The following is a 20,004-nucleotide window of genomic DNA, read 5'->3' as shown; positions in this document are numbered from 1 at the left end:
TATGATTCCTCCTTTCTGTGGTGTTGAATCGTCATCTGATACAGTGAACTAAGGAGTCCAAGTGCAATAGGAAAACACTAACAATATAAAGGTTGGTTCCTGAAAGTTCTTCGCCTTTGCTCCATACATTGATAAGTCAGAAAGCAGAATCATTGCATCATAAAGAATTTTCCATGTTATAGAATAGCAGGAGCACCAACTTCAGTATATCCACTCTCGCATCCATTATTTATGCTCGGAGAGCTATTTCAAGCAAATGGGCTGTCCATCAATATCAAGTGGAAGCAGCATCAGTCCCTGAATGATGAGTGCATTTATCGATGACAGGAATTTTAGAGGAAGAAAACAAAGTCATACAGCTAATGAAAACGACAGCTGCTTGCCACAAGGAAAGCTGACTTCCTAAACCCAACGAGAGTCAGCACACAAGCTGTGGCAGATCAACTAGATGTGAGAACATTTTCATAGCAAGATCAAGCTAAAAGAGCTCTCTTCTTCCAACGGATGCAAGCATCTTGGGTTTAAGATGAAGTCTCGAGAATAAAAAGGAAAGAAAGAAGAAGAAGAAGAAGAAGCATACGAAATAGACTTGGTTTTTTGGCAGGAGTGTTGTATGACCATGCTTGGATCTATAAATTCTAGCCTTTTATGCGACCTCGAAAGGCTGGCCGAGGTGCAGCAGAAAAAGTTGAGAGAGAAGAAGATCATGGAATGCTTTCACAACCGTGCAGTGGGGAACACTATCGCTGCCCACCGCACAATGCGCATGCACCACTCACAAGATCAAACAGATGTGGCAAGAGCTTGGAACAGTGCATACCATGTATAAAGAACAGCTCCGGAGTCTTCTGCATCAGTACAGTGATTGTTCATGGAGCACGCTTGAGTTATTGTCTTGCTTCCAGCTTATAGTGATCCTTCTATTTGCATCTCCAGAAGAAATCAACGGTCTGAATGATGAGCTCGGACACTTACTCTACAACTTTCCATGTCTCCCTATCAAAGCATAGTTGAAACATGCGATCTTAAGGCAATTAGTGGGATAGATTTGCTCATGCTGATCGAGTATATGCTGGTGTCATCAAACAACACAGGTAACTTGATTTGTCTTCACTGAAGATGGCGTAGCCATTCTTCTGACTGATGCAGCTGTATTGTACACCATCGGCCATATCCCAGGAGTTCCTCTGCCTGAGTTCATAAATACCAGTACCCCACAGGCTTAAACCTTTGACCCAGCCATTGCAGAAGCTAAGGCTGGTTTAAGACTCCTGCCAGTGGATTGATGCCAAGTGCCAGACAAGTCCACTCCAACCCAAGCAACCACGTCCAAGGAGTCAAACATCCCATCAACCAGCACATTCATCACAAACCAGTCATGTCATACAACTCTGAAAATTACCCAGAGCTCTCTGAAATCCTTCTTCTTTCCCTCCTTTGAAGATGCAGAGACTCGGGTTACCTATGGCCCTTGTTTTTCTACAGGTATTCACTCCAAAATCCTCAGCATTCGTTGGGACGGGTGGTGGTGGAGTCTGGTTCAATGGTAGAGGCGGTAGCACCACCGAAACACGATCATCCTACCCTCAAGATCCCAATGGCAACAGAGAGTACACAGCTCTTCAAGCTTGGAGATCAGCCATGACGGAGGACCCATATGGGATCCTTGCAACTTGGCTTGGCCCTGATGTCTGCTTTTATAGAGGTGTATTTTGCTCATACGCGCCTGAAGTCCCCATCTTTGCATCCTTCAGAGTGGTCTCAGGAATAGATCTCAACCATGCCAACCTCGAAGGTTCCTTGGTGAAGGAGCTCGCCCTGCTCGACCACCTCTCCTTTCTCCACCTCAACAGCAACAGGTTCTCAGGCACAGTCCCGGACTCCTTCAGAGAGCTCCACTACCTCTCGGAGCTGGATCTCAGCAACAACCGGTTCTCAGGCCCCTTCCCCACTTCCACGCTCCTCATCCCAAACCTCATCTACCTGGACCTCAGGTTCAACAGCTTCTCCGGCGAAGTCCCGGATGAGCTCTTCGTGAAGGACTTGGATGCCATTTTCCTCAACAACAACCAGTTCGGAGGTCAGATCCCGATGACCCTTTGGGCCTCCCCGGCCTCCGTCATCACCCTCGCTAACAATCAGTTTTCTGGGTCCATTCCATTCAACTTCGGATACATGAGCTCCAGGATCAGAGAGGTTCTCTTCCTCAACAACAAGCTGACAGGCTGCATTCCAGAGGGGGTCGGATATCTAACCGACGTAGAAGTGCTGGACTTGAGCTTCAATTCCCTCGCAGGCCATCTTCCTAGCTCGCTGTCATGCCTTTCTGAGGTTGAGGTCCTCAACATCGCTCACAACCAGCTCTCGGGGGAGTTACCGGAGCTGGTCTGTGATCTGAGGAGCCTGGCAAACCTCACTGTTGCATACAACTTCTTTTCCGGGTTCAGCCTGGACTGCGCGAGACTCTTCTTCAGGAACGTGTGGTTTGATTTCTCCGGGAACTGCATTCCTGGGAGCGACATGCAGCGGCCTCCACCGGAGTGCATGGGGATTCCGGGAGGCGGGCTTAGCTGCCTCAGGATACCCTCAACGAGGCCTTTGGCTTGCGCAGGGAGCATGGGGCAGAGGGACGGGATGAACAGGGTCCCCTACACATTTCCTTCACTTCCATAAGCTCTGTGGATCGTGACAGGACATGACTGCACGCCATAGCTGATCATTCATTGAAGGGAACAAGTTATTTGTATGCTAGTGATTCATGCTCTCTTAAAATATTTTGAGGGAAGAAGCACAGTAGTACTTTACTTGCTGCCTTTCGGTGGCTTTAGATCAAATGTTTCGGTATTAGGAGGTTGGCACAGTAAGTACCAGCATGGTTTAGACTAATTCTAATAAGATTAACCATCCTTTACTGATGCTATCATTTCTAGTGGATGAACTCTTTATGAAGGCTACCATAGTGTAACGGACAAACTTCTAAACAAGATGTTGGATGTAATGCTTATGTCTGTCCGTTGTCTTTTGGCATGTTCATGCCTTGTATAGCAGGTAGAGGGGCGGCCGAAGGCTTATAAGTCCCATTTTAGTTGGGTTGGTGGCCTCTTTAGGCTTGTAAATAAAGGTTGTGTCATGTGGACACGTTCGAGAGCTTTTCGGTCTGTAATGGACCATTTTACCCTTTGTTGTGCAACTATTCAGAGCTTGTAAAGTCTGTTTGTAATTTGCATTGTCAATGAAGTGTTTTTCGGACATGTTTGCTTGTGGATCCCGATTGAGGCGTTCTTTTTAACCCGTTCTCTCTTTTGTTGGTCCTTAGGGACAATGGGAGGCTTCGGGGAGGCTGACCTTTGCGGACGGACGCGCGAGGGTGCCGCACGCCTTAGGCAAAACCAGCTAAGGTCGTGACAATATGGTATCAGAGCGGGACAAGCACTCATAGAAACACTTGACATGCAAACGTGGGGGACCTAGTGGGGCTGCATGGAGGGCAGTCAGCACACGCGCGACCGTTTGAGGGAAAACGGGCATGGAGATGTAGGGAAAAGAGTCGCTCAGAGGAGCGGGCATCTGACATTGGCATTCAGAGGAATGGCCAACCCTTCGCGCAAGAGGCACCACGAGAACAGGCAAGCTTGGAAGAATGCGGAGCGCACAAAGGTTGGGATGGCTGAGTTTGAGCTATGGCTCAACGTTGACAACTATACTTGATGGTGCTCTAGGCAGGCGAGGCGCTTGGCAAGAATGAGACCATCCAAGGTGGAATGAGTTGCTCAACGACCAAAAGAGTTATGCAAAGCTCACAGAGGTGAGGGGAATTGCTAACTCGAAGAATTTGGTACTCATGCATGGGCTTGTATGCGGACGATGGAATGTTCGTGGCCATCCCAAGGCGGTCGAGACTCGGCGCCAATGGAGCATTAAAACTTTCTCTTCGGCATGCAAAGGATACGTCCGTAGAAAGCTGAAGTGTGCAACGAGTTCAGCATGTTGCTAGGCCTTGAGGGGTGCAGTGGTGGCTGTATTGACGTGGAGGCGCAATCTAGCAAGTGCGCTTGCAAGAGGCAGAACAATGCACAGTTTGTTCAGCAGATCGGAGTAGTCCAAGGGGATGGTGGTCTCCAAAACGAAGAGAGATGTTGCTCCAACAGGACAGTTATCTAGGAGGGATAAGTCTCGGCACTCCAGAGGAAGAATCATGTGAAACGGACTTCACATGTTGAGGAGGAGTACCTCACAAACAACAACTTCACGAAGCTCGATGGACTGAGCAAGCGGCGAGGAGTTGTCGCATGATCTCGCTCGAGAGAATGCATTGGTGGATGCATTGCGAGATCAAGTGGGGGAGCGACCTGAAGCAACTTAAATGAAGGCACACTTAGAGTCGATATGGAGATCGGACTCAAGGGAGGGTTGACCCGTGGAATGGTGGGCGCGAGGGCCACCATCGACTCAATGCAAGAACGAGGAGCGGAGCAACTTGGGTGTAACTTGGCGAAGTACCCAAGCCGCATGAAGGGAGCCAGCAGAGAAGTTGGAACATGGAGCAGAAGCACAGTGCTTTCCTTAGACAGAGGTCAAAGACATGAACTCTTGCAGAGGCAAGGGTAGGATCATGTTGTTCCATGGGTCCTTCATCCTGACGGAGCGGACTCATCTTGTATGGTGCCAAAGACGAAGGGAGCTTCGCGGCACATACACCTTAACTCGGGAGAGCATTTGATGGAGGAACTAAGGCGACTCAACTTGCGGAGGCGAAGTTGGGTTCAGAAGGCCTTAGCACGGGGCAAGAGGACGCAGAGGCGGGTACTCTTGAAGAATATGCCACAGTGTTGCCATTTGAGTTGCTATGAAGGAAGCAGTGCGCAGCGGAGATTGTGCTGGTAGGGGCAGAGGCCCAGGATCCAGACAATGGTGCACAGATTACAGTGAAGTCGGTGGACTTCGAGAGCTATTAGGCGACGGACTGTCCTAGAGCGGTGCTTCATCTAGGTGTGACCCAGGAGTGGGTGGATGAAGGTCGATTGCCAGAGGAGCGAACAAATTCGAAAGTGGAGGAGACCCTGCGATGTATTGGCAGAGGCCACACTTGGAGGGTTCACAATTCGAGTTTATTCCACAAGGATCAGAATGCAATGGAGATGTCACCAGGAGGCGACATGGTGCAGCGGATCGTGGTGGAACAGTTTGTGGCAATGCGACGCACACGACATTGTCCCGTGAGGGATGAGATCATATGGAGGTATGATCGGGAGTTACTGGAAGCTCCACTTCGATGAACAACACGACGGCAAGAAGGGCTATGGATTCAAGGAGTGAAGGCCATGGTACCGCAGAGGCGGGTCTTCCGGGCGTGCATCGAATTTTGCATCGGATGAAAGCCTTGGTCATCAGCATATGGGGGCTGTGTTCCACCAAGGGAAAAGTTCGAATGCAAGTACCAGTGAGTTCCATGGGAGGGACTTGATCATACAGAGGTATGATCGAAGCAGCTGGAGAGTTGGACTGCTCCATAGCTCATATTCGCTTAAGGGAGCCCGACAAGTCAGAGGACAAGGTCGAGTAAGCGAACGTTGCTACCAAGGAAGCTAAGGAGAACAGAATCGGTGCAAACTCTACAACGTGATGGCAGAGGCCATGCATGGGAGTTGCAGTCTGTCTTTCCATCGACCAAACAGACTGCTTGGAGAACACAGAGGTGTTGAAGCAGGGGGTCGAAAGGGGCGAGGAAGCGACGACGAGTCCAGAGGGACTTAGCTACCCAAAATCAAGCATCAGTTAGAATGGAGGTGGACTCAGAGGAGTGCCACGGAGACATCTCTACTGATTGTGAAGAAAAGGGATACAGAGGCGAGGCGACGGATAGTAGGGCCATGGGCATGGCAGCGCCATGGTACCGCAGAGGCGGGACTTCCGTGCAAGTCATTGATCCCTTGCTCTCATGGAGGGAGAGCGCTTGGTCGTGAAAGGGGCCGAGGAGGTGGAGCATGCATAGGCAATCTCCAAGTACCGAGACAAGGCTGAAGGGCAGAGGCCAAGAAACTTCGTAAGACCGGTGTCAACAAGTTTCTCATCAAGATAGCCGTAAGTGAAGGACTTCAGGTCACGCAAGAGTGCTCGACCAAGGAACGAAGCAGGCAGTACGCGGTGCTGTACCTTTGCTACTCAGTGGAGTAGGCGGCAGGGTTGATGGAGAAGACGGTACAATCCCAGAGGCGACCTCATCTATAAGAGAATTACTCCAAGTTGGGGTGAAAACTTCCTGCATTCCAGAAGTTCAATGGCTTTGAGAAGGTGAATCACAGTAGCTAACTCAACGCAAGGAGTGCAAACACTTCAAGTGCTTCAGAAGTGTGAGCAAAGAGCAGGCGAAGACCAGTAACCAGCTCGATGCATGAAGTACAACCTCGAGGAGGCGGGCGAAGTCAAAGTAACCTTTGCCTTCTCAACTCTTAAGAGAATGGGCGAAACCGAGTACCCCAGTTCTCTTATCTATCCAGCAGAGGAGCTCTGCACAAGTTCAAAGACCCTTCGAAGATAATGGAAGACAATAGTTGTCAAATCCTCACCAACGGTGATCAGTGCTACTGAGAGTAGATCGTCCGCTTCATTTCCCAACGAAATGCCAATCGAAAGCGGAAGTGATGCGAACCTACTTGGATGTGACAACTAACTGAAAGAAGAGTCAATGAGCAGATTTTGTGGAGGAAGGACCCAAAACTTCAGAAGTTTGCGAGGCGATGCTCGTTAAAGCTCCAACAAGCATCCACCCAGTTCAAGCAGCATGTGGAAATTTTTCGAGACTGGCGCAGAAAAGATGGTCTTTTCCTTCATTTGGTGGATCCGCAAGAATCGACAAGGATCAACACAACTCAGCCAACCCCACACCAGAGTCAGAGTCATTGGCGAGTTGAAGCAGCATGGCGGATCAAAGGTTCGACTACTCAGAAACAGCAGCGGAGAGCAGCTGGGAGCCAGGAGGCGCATTGCAGCTGGAGCAGAAGATTGAAGACTCAGCAAAGGCGAAGAGTTGCAGTGTTCACAAAGGCTTCGACGAGGACGTCGAAGGGATAAGTGGGGGAGAATGTAACGGACAAACTTCTAAACAAGATGTTGGATGTAATGCTTATGTCTGTCCGTTGTCTTTTGGCATGTTCATGCCTTGTATAGCAGGTAGAGGGGCGGCCGAAGGCTTATAAGTCCCATTTTAGTTGGGTTGGTGGCCTCTTTAGGCTTGTAAATAAAGGTTGTGTCATGTGGACACGTTCGAGAGCTTTTCGGTCTGTAATGGACCATTTTACCCTTTGTTGTGCAACTATTCAGAGCTTGTAAAGTCTGTTTGTAATTTGCATTGTCAATGAAGTGTTTTTCGGACATGTTTGCTTGTGGATCCCGATTGAGGCGTTCTTTTTAACCCGTTCTCTCTTTTGTTGGTCCTTAGGGACAATGGGAGGCTTCGGGGAGGCTGACCTTTGCGGACGGACGCGCGAGGGTGCCGCACGCCTTAGGCAAAACCAGCTAAGGTCGTGACAATAGGGTGGAAGGTATGAATGTATCCTTTCTTGTTTTAGGTATCCATGACAGAACAATCAGTAATAAGCTTTCATATAGAAAGGGAGGTTGCCAAGCCTTCTGTTGCTAATTAATAGGTAATAGATGATAAGCATGACAATAAACAAAGAGGTAAACGAATGAAGACCTTGTCGTTATGCCCATCATTGGCATCTCTCCTGCCACTACAAAGCACAATGACTTCTGCCTGAAACTGCTGCTTCGAAAGTCATCATCTTTTATTTCATCATGAAACCTGTATTTGCATTAGGAATAGACACATGAACGTTACCTACCAATTGCCAAGCAATCACTTGGCAGTTCATATACAACATCAATCAATCCCATGGTGAATCCTGAGACGCTGAGCCTTCAATCCCATGGTGAATCCTGAGACGCTGAGCCTTCGCTCCGAGAACGATGACAGGGATGAGAGGCGAATGGTATCGTCGTTATTATGAATTGAATACGTGGGTAACTCTAGAAAAGGACCATGGAATATTTTGGTCCGATCGCTGGGTGGATCCACGGAACCTCTTACCTGTTCTTTATTGGATATAGAGATGGTCTTACAAATGGGACCCATGGATGCTCCAATTAGAGGATGCCTTGCCCAAAGGACTGACTGTGCGTAGAGAATGGACGAGTATTTGTCGTCGTAGACGTCTGATTCTTTTCACGAATCTCAAGAAAAAGACCGGATTCTTACCCGTTGCGGTGATTATGAATACATTGTCAGTGAGAAGACCACGCACTGCAGACAAACACCCTAATTCCCATCCCTCTTGCGGCGTGCTCCTCGGGGTGTTTTTGCCTCGCCGTCGGTCTCTCGGCGGCGTTGTTGCTGCCGCTTGTGATTCAGATCTGCGATCTGAACTCCTCTAGATTGGTCAACTATACTTTGATTTCGAGGTATTTTTCCTGCGCTATGCCGCTCTCTTGCAAGTTGGTCGAGTTTGGGAGTGGTTCTACGTTGAAGGTGCCTCTTTTCATCTTGAGCGAACTTATTTTTTGCATCCTGAAGCAGATAATTATATTATATCTTTTCAGTCGCTGGTTATGTGTCGTACTTGGCGATATTGGTGTTTGATATGGATTACGGGTGTTCTGTTGAACTTCTAGATTGGGTTCTTGCTGCTTGTTGATGTGGGGATATGATTAAATAGATTTGATGAAAATTTTGGCTTTTCCTTTAGGAAAAATAGGCTGTGAGATCTGCAACCTAACTTTTTGTTTGTAAAGGTGGTCTTTTCATGAAAACGTTGCGGGTAGATGTGCATTTTTAGTCCTTGAAGTTATTTATTTAACTTCACATTAAGGTTCGTCCTACCGTACCATACCGGTGTTTCGACCCGAGCTCAGTACCGGTACGGGACGGTCCGCTTACCGCTGGCCTGTCGGACCGGTATGACAAACCTTGCTTCACATCTTGATCTTTGTATTGTTTGTTATGAAAATCTAGTGAAAGTTTGGATTTTTTTTTACATGTTTTTCATTAAGATATGGATCAACTTAATCATGTTGCTGATGCTAGTGGTTTGATACTTGCGTTTGATGTCAGATATTAGATGATTCAAAATTATCTATGATCTGGTTTATTTTAGGCTTGATCTGAGCTAGTTACAACTTGAGCATGATGCTAGTGGTTTCGATACTTGCATTTGATGTCAGATATTAGATGATTCAAAAGTATCTATGATCTGGTTTATTTTAGGCTTGATCTGAGCTATAGTTACAACTTGAGCATGGAAATCTAAAATCAGGCTGGTGTTCGTTTGTGTCAGCAGTTAGCTAAAGGAGAAACAATTTGTATAGTCTAATTTACTTGTAGTGCCATGTTAGACCACATTTTTATCAGTGTGGCTCAGTTATTCCATCTTGGACTTCTGTCATTTGCTACAATGTTAGGATCTCATAATTATGTCTATAATGGTTGGAATGTGTGTGTGTTTTGGGGCACTAATGTTTTTCTCATGATCCCCCAAACAAAGATGAAGCCGTAACTTATCCAGCAGAATTTACTTAAATATGCTAAGCAGGAAACAAGGGAATGGTCACCATCATCATCCACTGTATTTGACGATGCAATTGTTTTTCCAATGGTGTTATATGTCTTTGCAGTGATATCTTTTCTCTTTTGGCTTTGTAGGTTTTGCTTTTTACTCATTGAATAGGACAATTAACAATTTTGTGCTGCAACTGAATATGATTACTAGTATGGTGGAAAAGTTTCGTAGAGAGTTTGAAACAAGAGAATTGAATTTTGGCGTTTTGTGCACTTTTAAGATTAATTAAACAATATATTAGTACTAAGATAAAATAATGGCCATACGACCTTTCTGGGTGGAATAATCATTGGTTATCCTATTGTTCTCTTAACATATAGTTTCTAGATGTGAATTAGAGCATTTTGTTCAACAAATTTCATAAACTTGATTTAGCTTGTTTCTCTGGAGCTTCGAGTGAAAGGCAAGTTGGTAAATACTTGCTTTTCTCATACAGCTCCATACAGCAAGTTTGCCTTTCCTATAATAGCAAAATTGGGTCAAGTCCCTTTTTGCCCTTGCATCACAGTGCAAGGCAAACATGATTTTCGACTCTAGTAAACTAGTAGTTTTGTTTTTGTTCTTTGACAAGGAGTAACATTTCTTACATTGTAAAGGAAAAGTTAGAACTCTCTGATGTTGACCGTGTGAAAAAAATCTTAGCTTCTTGAAGTCACTTTCAGCACATTACTTGATAGATATTTCAACATTTATTCTCCTGTGCAAATTGGTCTGCATTATGAACTTGTTGAAGGCCAATTTACTTGGAATATTTCTGGCATTGAAAAAATATATTTTTTGTTTCTTTTGTCAAAAATCTTGTGTTGTGTGTACACTGTGATGATAGATCTCATGCGTAGATGCAAAGTGTTTTCTTAGGATGTCATTTCATTCATCATCTGGATGTGTTCCCCACTGAAGTCCAAACCATGAGATTGATGGGTTGTTTTTAGCAAGATAGATTTTGACAGAACCTTTTTTGGCATCTTTAGCAGATACAATGTCAACTGTTACATGCCCATCCAACTCCGTATTCAAATGCAGCATCAAGAACCTGCCCTCCTCTTCCTGATAAAGAATCCTCTGTTACTTGGCTCCTTTGAGAGTATCTCAAAAGCATCCAGCCTTAAGATATCCAACTGCTTCAGGGCATCTGCCATGGCTGTCTACAAGGTCAAGCTCATTGGGCCACAGGGAGAGGAGCATGAATTTGATGCTCCAGAAGATACCTACATTCTGGACACAGCTGAGAGTGCTGGCATTGACCTGCCTTACTCTTGCAGAGCTGGGGCATGTTCTACATGCGCTGGCCAGATTGTGTCGGGTGCTGTTGATCAGTCTGATGGATCCTTGATGAATCACAGGTGGAGAAAGGTTACCCGCTGGACATGCATCTCGTATCCAAGGTCAGATTGTATTATCCACGCACACAAGGAAAGCGACCTTTATTAATCGCCCTCCATCCGTTCCGCTGCAGGGATTTCTCATGCTTATAGGTTTCGGTTGTCGCCGAGAGAATTCTTTTGGATGTCCTTTAAAAATCTCAGTACCAATGCTGATACTGTAAAGTATTGCCCTCTGAACTATTTGGTTCTGATTTGATTCAATTTTTGATCCTGCTTAATTTCTCTCTTATATCTATCTGCACAAACATGAGCTCAGGTCTTCAGATCTTGTTTGGTGTGTTGGATCTTTGCGTGCAATTGGTTAAAGCTTCGATGAATGGAATGCTTGATTGCAAACTAAATGTTGTGAAGGGTGCTCACTATTTGCCTGTTCTGTTTTGGGGGGCAATTTGTTGCAAATGTTAATGTGAAAAATGTTGGTATTAAGAATCTCCAAAAATATCTGATTAGCTGCAAGCTGGACTACCAAATACTAGATTTGTTTCCGAGACATTGTTACACGTTTTGATCCTATACCATTAACAAAAAATCCAGTGGTCATATCTTATCAATCAATGTAGTTCTGATGTGGATTTACGCCTTTTTCAATCGGATTCGGGTTTCGGCCCCTCGAGTCCCTTATCGAGTTCGGATTCGGTGTTCGGGCGGATCGATCGTTCGATCTCTCTCCAATATGATCCTTCGGCTCCCAGCCAATCGTAATTGAAGATGGACGGCCGAGAGAGGCTACGGTCCAATGCAGCGATGACGAATAGCTCACGTGCTTAGTCGCTGATCTCCGTTAACCAAGAGACGTCCCTAATATCTCTCCACCCCCTCGTCGTCTCCCCGCTGGGAAAAGAAGGGCGAATCTCGTCGCAGTCTTCGATCTAAGTTTCGGTTCTTCTGCACTATGTACCGAGCTGTGGGATCTCGTCTCAACTCCCTCAAGGTCTGTCGACCCTCCTTAATTCCTCGTTCTCTTCCCTTTCTAGATTCACCTTATGCCCTTCTCTTTTTTTCGCTTGATCTGGTCTTATAATTGTTTAACGGATCGGTAGGTTATGATGAATCGTGTTTTCCGTTTAATTTCTCTTTAATGTTTGATTAACTGTTGGGTTCAGAATAGTCGGTAATGTGATGTGTTTGATGATCGATGCAATCGCACCTGGATCTGGGAGAGATGAAATTGTTGATGTACAAAAATTCCATTTTGATTTAAGTTTATGAATGAATCAGTTATGGACATCAAAGTATCTGTCGTTCTACTTGAAGTTCGAAAACTTCAAGCGATTAGAAAAGCGATAAACTTTACGAATCTTATTCTGTTATTTAATATTCTGGTACAGGAATTTTGTTAGATTAAAAAAAAATCATTTTGCTTGTTAAAATTGTTTGTTATCTACAGCATCATATCGACCTTTCCTTCTGTCATACAAAAATTTCAATCTAATGTTATTATCTTGATGAAACTAGTGGATGAATTTAGTTATTCTTTTGTCACAGCGCCGATCAGATGGTGCCAGGATCTTTGGTATTGCTGCTAGATATGCAAGCACCAATATTGCCCAAAGGTCTTCTGGAGGTTTCTTTAGCTGGCTAACTGGGGGAAGTTCCAGCCAACTTCCTCCTCTAGATTTTCCACTTCCAGGCGTGTCACTTCCTCCTCCTCTACCTGATTTCGTGGAGCCAGGCAAGACAAAGATCACAACCCTTCCCAATGGCTTAAAAATTGCCTCAGAGACATCACCGGTGTGTTTCTAGTCAAGTATTCTGATAATTGCTATACTTGACCTGCTTTCTTTCACTAGTTACTGTAAACTTATCAGATTAATTTTTTCAGAGCCCGGTTGCTTCCATAGGACTGTATGTCGACTGTGGTTCCATATATGAGACACCTTCATCATTTGGTGCGACACATTTGCTGGAGCGAATGGCATTTAAATCAACAAAAAATAGAAGCCATTTGCGCATTGTACGTGAAATAGAAGCCATCGGTGGAAGTGTTACAGCATCAGGTTCCCGTGAACAGATCGGTTACACTTATGATGCTCTGAAAACATACATGCCTGAAATGGTTGAGGTTCTCATAGATTGTGTTAGAAATGCTGTTTTCCTTGACTGGGAGGTTAATGAACAGGTATTCCAAATTATGAATGCATCCTCTGCACATGGCAACTTATGATACTAAAGAGTGAACTATTTGGCTTTTTGCAATTTCAGCTTAAGAAAGTGACGGCTGAGCTAGGAGAACTCTCTCGCAATCCTCAGGGTTTGCTTTTGGAGGCTATTCATTCAGCTGCATACTCTGGTGCATTGGCAAATCCTTTGATTGCTCCAGAGTCTGCCATAAACAGATTAAATGAGACCATATTGGAAGAGTTTGTTGCTGTAAGTCAAATAAATTATCCTGTCGTGTTACCTCAATTTTTGTTAAAGATCTAGATGTGGTTTGACTATCCATGCAACATTTGCAGGAGAATTACACTGCTCCTCGGATGGTACTTGCAGCATCGGGTGTGGAACATGAGGAACTAGTATCAATTGCTGAACCACTTCTATCTGATCTTCCCAAAGTGCCTCGCCTGGAAGAGCCAAAATCTGTCTATGTTGGAGGAGAATATAGATGCCAATCAGATTCATCGGTATGTATGTCAATTGAATATGTATCTCTTGGGCATTCATCACAGTTAAATTATCTTGTTTTCTTTCTTATTTAACTTTTTTCTCAAAAATAGAAAACACATATTGCACTTGCATTCGAGGTTCCAGGAGGTTGGCACAAGGAAAAGGAAGCCATGGCATTAACAGTTCTTCAGGTTTAAGAGGCAACTTAGCTCTGCAGTTTAATATTTGGAGAGTGCATCATTTGAATCTTGTTTATCTGGCTCATGGTTTTTCCAAGAATATCATTCACATTGATATTGTATTTTCCAGATGCTTATGGGAGGTGGTGGATCATTTTCTGCTGGTGGACCTGGAAAAGGGATGCATTCTCGTTTGTGTAAGTGACCAATATTCTAAGTTATGTTGTAGTCTTATTCTGGGTTTGCTTGAAATTCCTTGATTTTCAAAAATACACTTCTTTGAGGTATGGTACCAGGATAATAATCTTGGTGCAACTTATCTGTTAAGTTTTCCAATTTTGAGTTTACAACTTCCATGATTTATTATATGCAGATTTACATGTCTTAAATCAATTCCAACAGATTGAGTCATTCTCAGCTTTCAACAGTATCTACAACCATACTGGAATTTTTGGAATTCATGCAACCACAGTAAGACACAAGAATATACATACAATTCTTTATCTTTGTCTTTATTAATTTTGCTCTTTGTTATCGTTCTTTCAAAGTTGCCATCAATTATTAGTTACATTTTTTGGTTACTTATAATGCATTTCTATCATGCACAACTCGTTGTATACATGTTTTCATTCTCAAATTTTGTTAGTGTTTACGTTTCTATCGTGCACAACTCGTTGCATACTTATAATTTTGCTCTTTGTTATCGTTCTTTCAAAGTTGCCATCAATTATTAGTTACATTTTTTGGTTACTTATAATGCATTTCTATCATGCACAACTCGTTGCATACATGTTTTCATTCTCAAATTTTGTTAGTATTTAGGTTTCATTATGTTTACTCTTTTGTTATGCTTAGCAGTATGACAAAACTGGCAACATCAACAGCTATTGCTCTCCTTAGCCATATATCTTTGTTTCTGATGTCATTGTTTGCTTCATTTGTTTAGAGTATAATTTCCTATGGCTGGCATGATAGAGCAAAATGAGGACTCACACAATGTCAGAGTGAATCTAGGATTTAGGATTACGATCGCTTGGATCAGCTTCATCAGATTGTGGGTTCATTTCCTATTGACTTCCCTTTTGGTGAAAAAACTAGACATGCATGTCTTATCTAAATATATTTAAATGCTGGATTTTTTATTGTTGAACATTCATGAATCTGTTGGGAGAAATCAGTCTTGGATAACAGAAACACAATATTTTCAAATGTTCGCTTCCGTCTCTAGTCTCAAGTTTTTTCTTTAATGTGTGAGAAGTTGCCTGAATCCACCATTTGACCATCATGAAGCAATCTTATTATAAGACTTCTGGCTTAGAACTATCTGTCAGTGAAATTTTTTTAATGTATTTTGTAGTGTTGAATTTTACACCCAACCAATGAGTGGTGGTGTGTATCCAGATACCTTTCCCACAATTCGAGAATTTTAAACTTGTTTTGGCCCTTTATGCATCCATTGTCTATTCATGTTCTGTGGCAATCTACCACCCCTAGATGGGGCCTGATGTGCCCAAGTGGCAACCCAAAAAATAATAGATGTTGGATTTTGAAGTAAAGCCTACTACAAAACCTAGCAATTTAACTTTAGTGCTGCAGCATCTCTGGTGACTGCTCGAAGCATAAATAAGAGACTTGTAAAATTATTTAATTGACTTTTTTTCTTGGTGGCAATACTCGATCCTATTTTTTTTTTTGTGTGTATTCATTTCTTTCTGTTTTACTTTGGTTGCTGGTAAACTATATATCTTATTTTCTCGATATATGCATGAATTTGTTCAGATGAGTTTCTCATCACTAAAGTGGCTTCTGTTTTGGATTAAAATTAACCTGTATTTCTATTTCATCTTCGAAGGCCAAGTGCAAAAAGAATTCTAAGTTTTCCGTTTGTGTTTGTTTAAAAGTTTTGATCTATTTATTGGCCAGTCATTTATTTAATACCTTCTTGCAGGGGCCAGAATTCGTCTCCAAGGCTGTTGATTTGGTAGCCAGAGAGCTTCTTGCAGTTGCAACACCTGGTCAAGGTTTGTGCTGTTATCTTGCTGTTGAAAATTTGTATTCAAAATTGTGACTTGTCTGATACATTTCCTTCTCTTTTTTTTTTGCAGTTGACCAGGTACAGCTTGATCGAGCTAAAGAGTCGACCAAGTCTGCAGTGTTGATGAATCTGGAATCAAGAGTACTATCCTTGTTACCATATCTATCTTTTATCATTGTTCATCTTCTTTATAACCTCATTTTCAGTTATAATTTATTTGTGTTACAGGCGGTAGTATCAGAAGACATTGGAAGACAGATTCTGACATACGGTGAAAGGTAGGTATGGGGAAATATGTCAATGACAGTGAGAAAGAGTTGGAAAATTACTTGCTGAGTGCTGGCCAGATTTATCATAAACCTTTCTGAAAGCTGACTAAACTCATGATCATTTTACCTTGAACATTTGTTATCAAACTTCAAAAGTAATATACATGGTTCTCTAGTAATCCAAAGGGTTTGCTTAATGCACATGTTTCCATTTCATGAAAACATCATGTTGAAGCAAACTAATCACTTTCAATCAGGAGCAATAGAACCTCTATGCAATTGTTCATGTATTAACATGTTTTACCCTTTTATGTGTATTAACAACAACATGACTCAGTTTATTTGTAGCAACAAAACCTAAAGAGAAGATCCCTTGATAGGCCATGTCATGTCTATGTCTAATATCACTGGCATAATGATGACTAACAGAAAGAGTTAGAAGTTAGAAGTTATCTTCTTTCCATTGCAAGGTAACACACAAGTACTTATGATTTGCTTATAGTTATGTGGTAGATCTTCTCTTTTACTTGCTTTTTAGAGGCTTCATGTAGTTAAACCCAAATAACTTGGACCCAATGGGTTTTGGAAATTAACTGATTACGTGAACAAAGTCATGGTAAGAAAAGAAAAAGAAAACTATACATTATGGCTCTTGTTTAAGTTTGTTTCCTGGTCCAGTTGCTAGGGTTTGATATCAATTGTTTGCATTATGGTTACCAATCTAATATGTAAGTGGTCATATGTGGATCCTGGTTAAAATATGAATTACCACCAGGATTAATGGTACTACTGAATTTTCAAAATAATATAATGAAATAGATTTTGTTTTATGATGTTAAATCGGAGCACGAGCACAATATATTTAGCATATCATATAGTTTCGATTTTCTAAACTGCACGTGGGGGCAACTAAAATTATTTTTAGTACAATATCTGATGCTCTCTGTGTTGTTTTATTCATGGTTTCCCTGCGGCTATTGTTGAAAATTTGGCTTGGCTCCATCGGTGATGCAGGAAACCTGTTCAGCATTTTCTAAAAGCTGTTGATGAGCTTACTCTAAAAGATATAACTTCTCTTGCTGAAAAGATCATCTCATCGCCACTTACCATGGCATCATGGGGAGATGGTAAATCTCAAGTTAAATTATGGAGTGCTCACTCTACAGTTTTTTATGTATTTCATTAGAGCTAATGTGTTGATTATTCTCTTTGCAGTTATCCATGTCCCAAGCTATGAATCTGTCAGCCGAAAGTTCCACGCAAAATAAGGCTTTGATTCCTGATATGTATCTTCTCTTTGGACAAACTTAACATTCTTTAGTGCTGCACCTTGGTCATGTCCAGAGGTGGAAAATAAAGAAGAATGTCGTCAAGAAAAATCAAATCTTCACCAATAACTTGGCAAACAACTGCAGCCAGAATGCTTCTTCTCTGTTTTATTACAGAAGACTTTTTTTTCCTTTATTCTTGTACTCGGATTATGGCACAGCGAGATGATTGCGATCAGGAGTGCCGATGACATTGTTTACCAATTGGGAAGGCTGTTTCCTTGGACTATGATAAAACGGCACCCCTTATTCAACTTTCCTTGGGTTGAAATCTATGCTGTATGCTTGCTTATAGCTAATGGCATTATTAGAATAGACCTCTATTTGATATGAGCTCAGATATTGACCCGATGGGTATAAAAGCATCTGCAATTTGATCTGCAATTATCTAAAGTTGGTCAGAGGTTGGCTAAATCTGAATTGTGGACATATCTTCACTTCTCATGCTAGGCGTTGACCGATATCTCCATGACATGACCAGCCATAAACAACACAATTCATGCTGGTTGATCACTGCATGCTATGTATATCGTCTGTAATTTTCTTGAGTTGGTCAATAGATTACTTCTTACATTGTCGATCAAGAATTCTGCCTTCTGGAATGGATACAGCGTAGGTGCATGCACACCAGATGTTCTACAATGGGAAATCCACGAACGCGAAGGTCAAACGTTCCACCAGGAACTTCTCGATCTTGACATCCATCTTTGATCATTCTTGTTGAACAAAGATCGGTCATGTCAGTCAGCCAGACTGTACATGAAGCTGGTAAACTTCTCGATCTTGGCATCCATCTTTGATCATTCTTGTCGAAGAGAGATGGTCATTTCTGTCGGCAAGACTATACATGAAGCAGGTAAACAGTCAATGGTCTTGAATGCCTGGCAAGGATCCAAACCTAGGATTTGGACATGGTTATGTCAGCTGAAGACACTGTTTCCTTGTAATTGCACAGCTGCTGCCTGATTCAAGTGCAAGGATGCTCATTTACTCTGCACCTTCGCCAACATTATTATTGCTAAGAGAGAAGAAAGGAAACTTAGCTGATCGAGAGATTTCTTGGACATTAATATTTTTTGCTCCTTTTTGAGGGGATAATTGGGAGAAATGTCTTGAAGAAAAAGAAGAAATTGCCGAGAACAGGAACATTCGACGCTACTCCACGGACTCCAACATGGCCAAAGAACAATAATGCAACATAGCAAAGAAGAAACGCAATCAACCGCGATAAAGCAATCTGAGGAAGCTGAAACTTCCACTATCTAATTCATCAAACAATACAAGAATATTTGTGGAGTGTTGTCGGCCACCAAACCTTTTTCCAAAGCTAAAATCTTGTGCAAAATTATAGATAAAAAATTATTCTTTATCAAAAATACAATATAGTTTATGCTAAATATTATATATATATATATATATATATATATATAGTTATAAAATTTTCAAATTAAAAAAAAGTTTCTTTTCAAAAGATTTATTTGAAAAGATTGTTTTCGTAGTTATTTTTGAAGGGTTGTGTGTTTTGTGAAAATATCTATAAATAGATATTTGAGAGTAAATTATGAACATCTCTTTCATATTCTTTTTTCTTGATAACTCTCCAAGTGATTGAATTAGATATTCTCTAATTTCTCTTTGAAGATTCTTTATTGTTTGTTCAATACTTTTATTGTTTGTTCAATACAGATCTTCTAAAAGCTTGTCATATCTATTAAAACTATTTATATTAAACTCATAGCAATCTCGTTGAGAAGAGGATACAAATATCGTTTTTAGAATAGTGTTTATATACGTTTTAAGCCTAAATATATTTCCTATAGTATTCTTGATCTTGTGGTTGTTATTTGTTTCCATAATGTTTTTATCATTTTTTTATTATATTTTCCAACATATATATATATATATATATATATATATATATATATATATATATATGAATAAATCCAATATCTCAAAACTCTTTCTTGGGAATTTATACCGAAAAATCAAACTTTATTGTTTTGAATAAATAAATTGAAAATGAGGAGTATAAGGGATGAATTAAATCAGCTTCATAATCTTTTAGGGTGTCAAAATGGATTCTAAGATGATTTTTTGGGAACTTATAATCAGAAGATTTCTTTTTTGAGAAATAAATGATAATAAAGAACATAAATAAAATGATACTTTGATTTCCAAATGAATAAATGTGAAACAATTATTATTACTGCAAGGGTAAGGATAGAAGAAATACTTTGATCTTTTACCGAGCTCAACGATGATAAAAGATCCATTTAATCGACTTTAAATAGTTTAGATATTATTCTTGCTATTGACGATTTCGAAATGGATAGATAGTACGGGATTCCATGAGTTCTTAGATTATGTTAGCGATACTACTTAATTAGTAATTTCTATATGCCTTCTTAAATTATGGATATCACGAAAGATGGAGTTTGAAGAGAGCGATAGCGGGTTTCTAATGAATGCATCATGAGCTAACACTGTTCCCTTCATTTGCCACGGAAGAATTGCTTCCTCATACCCACTTCATCGTGATTCCAAATCAAATGCTACTTCAAGAACAGCCACCCACACCAATTGTGAT

The 20,004-nt window shown here is 41.8% G+C and overlaps 3 protein-coding genes across 3 annotated transcripts; all 3 read left to right on the top strand.

Annotated features, from left to right (window-relative positions):
• The first annotated feature begins 1,036 nt into the window (after window positions 1-1,036).
• Window positions 1,037-7,373, top strand: LOC103991596 (leucine-rich repeat extensin-like protein 4). The gene has a single exon (XM_009411093.3). The coding sequence runs from the start codon at window positions 1,444-1,446 to the stop codon at window positions 2,671-2,673; it is 1,230 nt and encodes a 409-aa protein (XP_009409368.2). The 5' UTR covers window positions 1,037-1,443; the 3' UTR covers window positions 2,674-7,373.
• Window positions 7,374-8,294: 921 nt separating this feature from the next.
• LOC103991875 (ferredoxin, root R-B1-like) lies at window positions 8,295-11,228 on the top strand. Its single transcript, XM_065159804.1, has 3 exons — window positions 8,295-8,460; window positions 10,589-10,999; window positions 11,071-11,228. Exons 2-3 carry the CDS (start codon window positions 10,608-10,610, stop codon window positions 11,087-11,089), a joined length of 411 nt encoding a protein of 136 aa, XP_065015876.1. The 5' UTR covers window positions 8,295-8,460; window positions 10,589-10,607; the 3' UTR covers window positions 11,090-11,228.
• Window positions 11,229-11,769: 541 nt separating this feature from the next.
• Window positions 11,770-17,671, top strand: LOC135643156 (mitochondrial-processing peptidase subunit alpha-like). Its single transcript, XM_065159803.1, has 13 exons — window positions 11,770-11,930; window positions 12,485-12,730; window positions 12,822-13,118; window positions 13,202-13,369; window positions 13,456-13,623; window positions 13,717-13,797; window positions 13,916-13,982; window positions 14,159-14,256; window positions 15,734-15,806; window positions 15,891-15,961; window positions 16,049-16,098; window positions 17,104-17,216; window positions 17,305-17,671. Exons 1-13 carry the CDS (start codon window positions 11,892-11,894, stop codon window positions 17,355-17,357), a joined length of 1,524 nt encoding a protein of 507 aa, XP_065015875.1. The 5' UTR covers window positions 11,770-11,891; the 3' UTR covers window positions 17,358-17,671.
• The last annotated feature ends 2,333 nt before the right edge of the window (window positions 17,672-20,004 follow it).

The sequence above is a fragment of the Musa acuminata genome, chromosome BXJ3-7 (genome assembly GCF_036884655.1).
Source record: "Musa acuminata AAA Group cultivar baxijiao chromosome BXJ3-7, Cavendish_Baxijiao_AAA, whole genome shotgun sequence".
In the NCBI taxonomy this organism is placed as follows: domain Eukaryota; kingdom Viridiplantae; phylum Streptophyta; class Magnoliopsida; order Zingiberales; family Musaceae; genus Musa; species Musa acuminata.
This window is presented reverse-complemented; position numbering and strand designations above follow the sequence as displayed.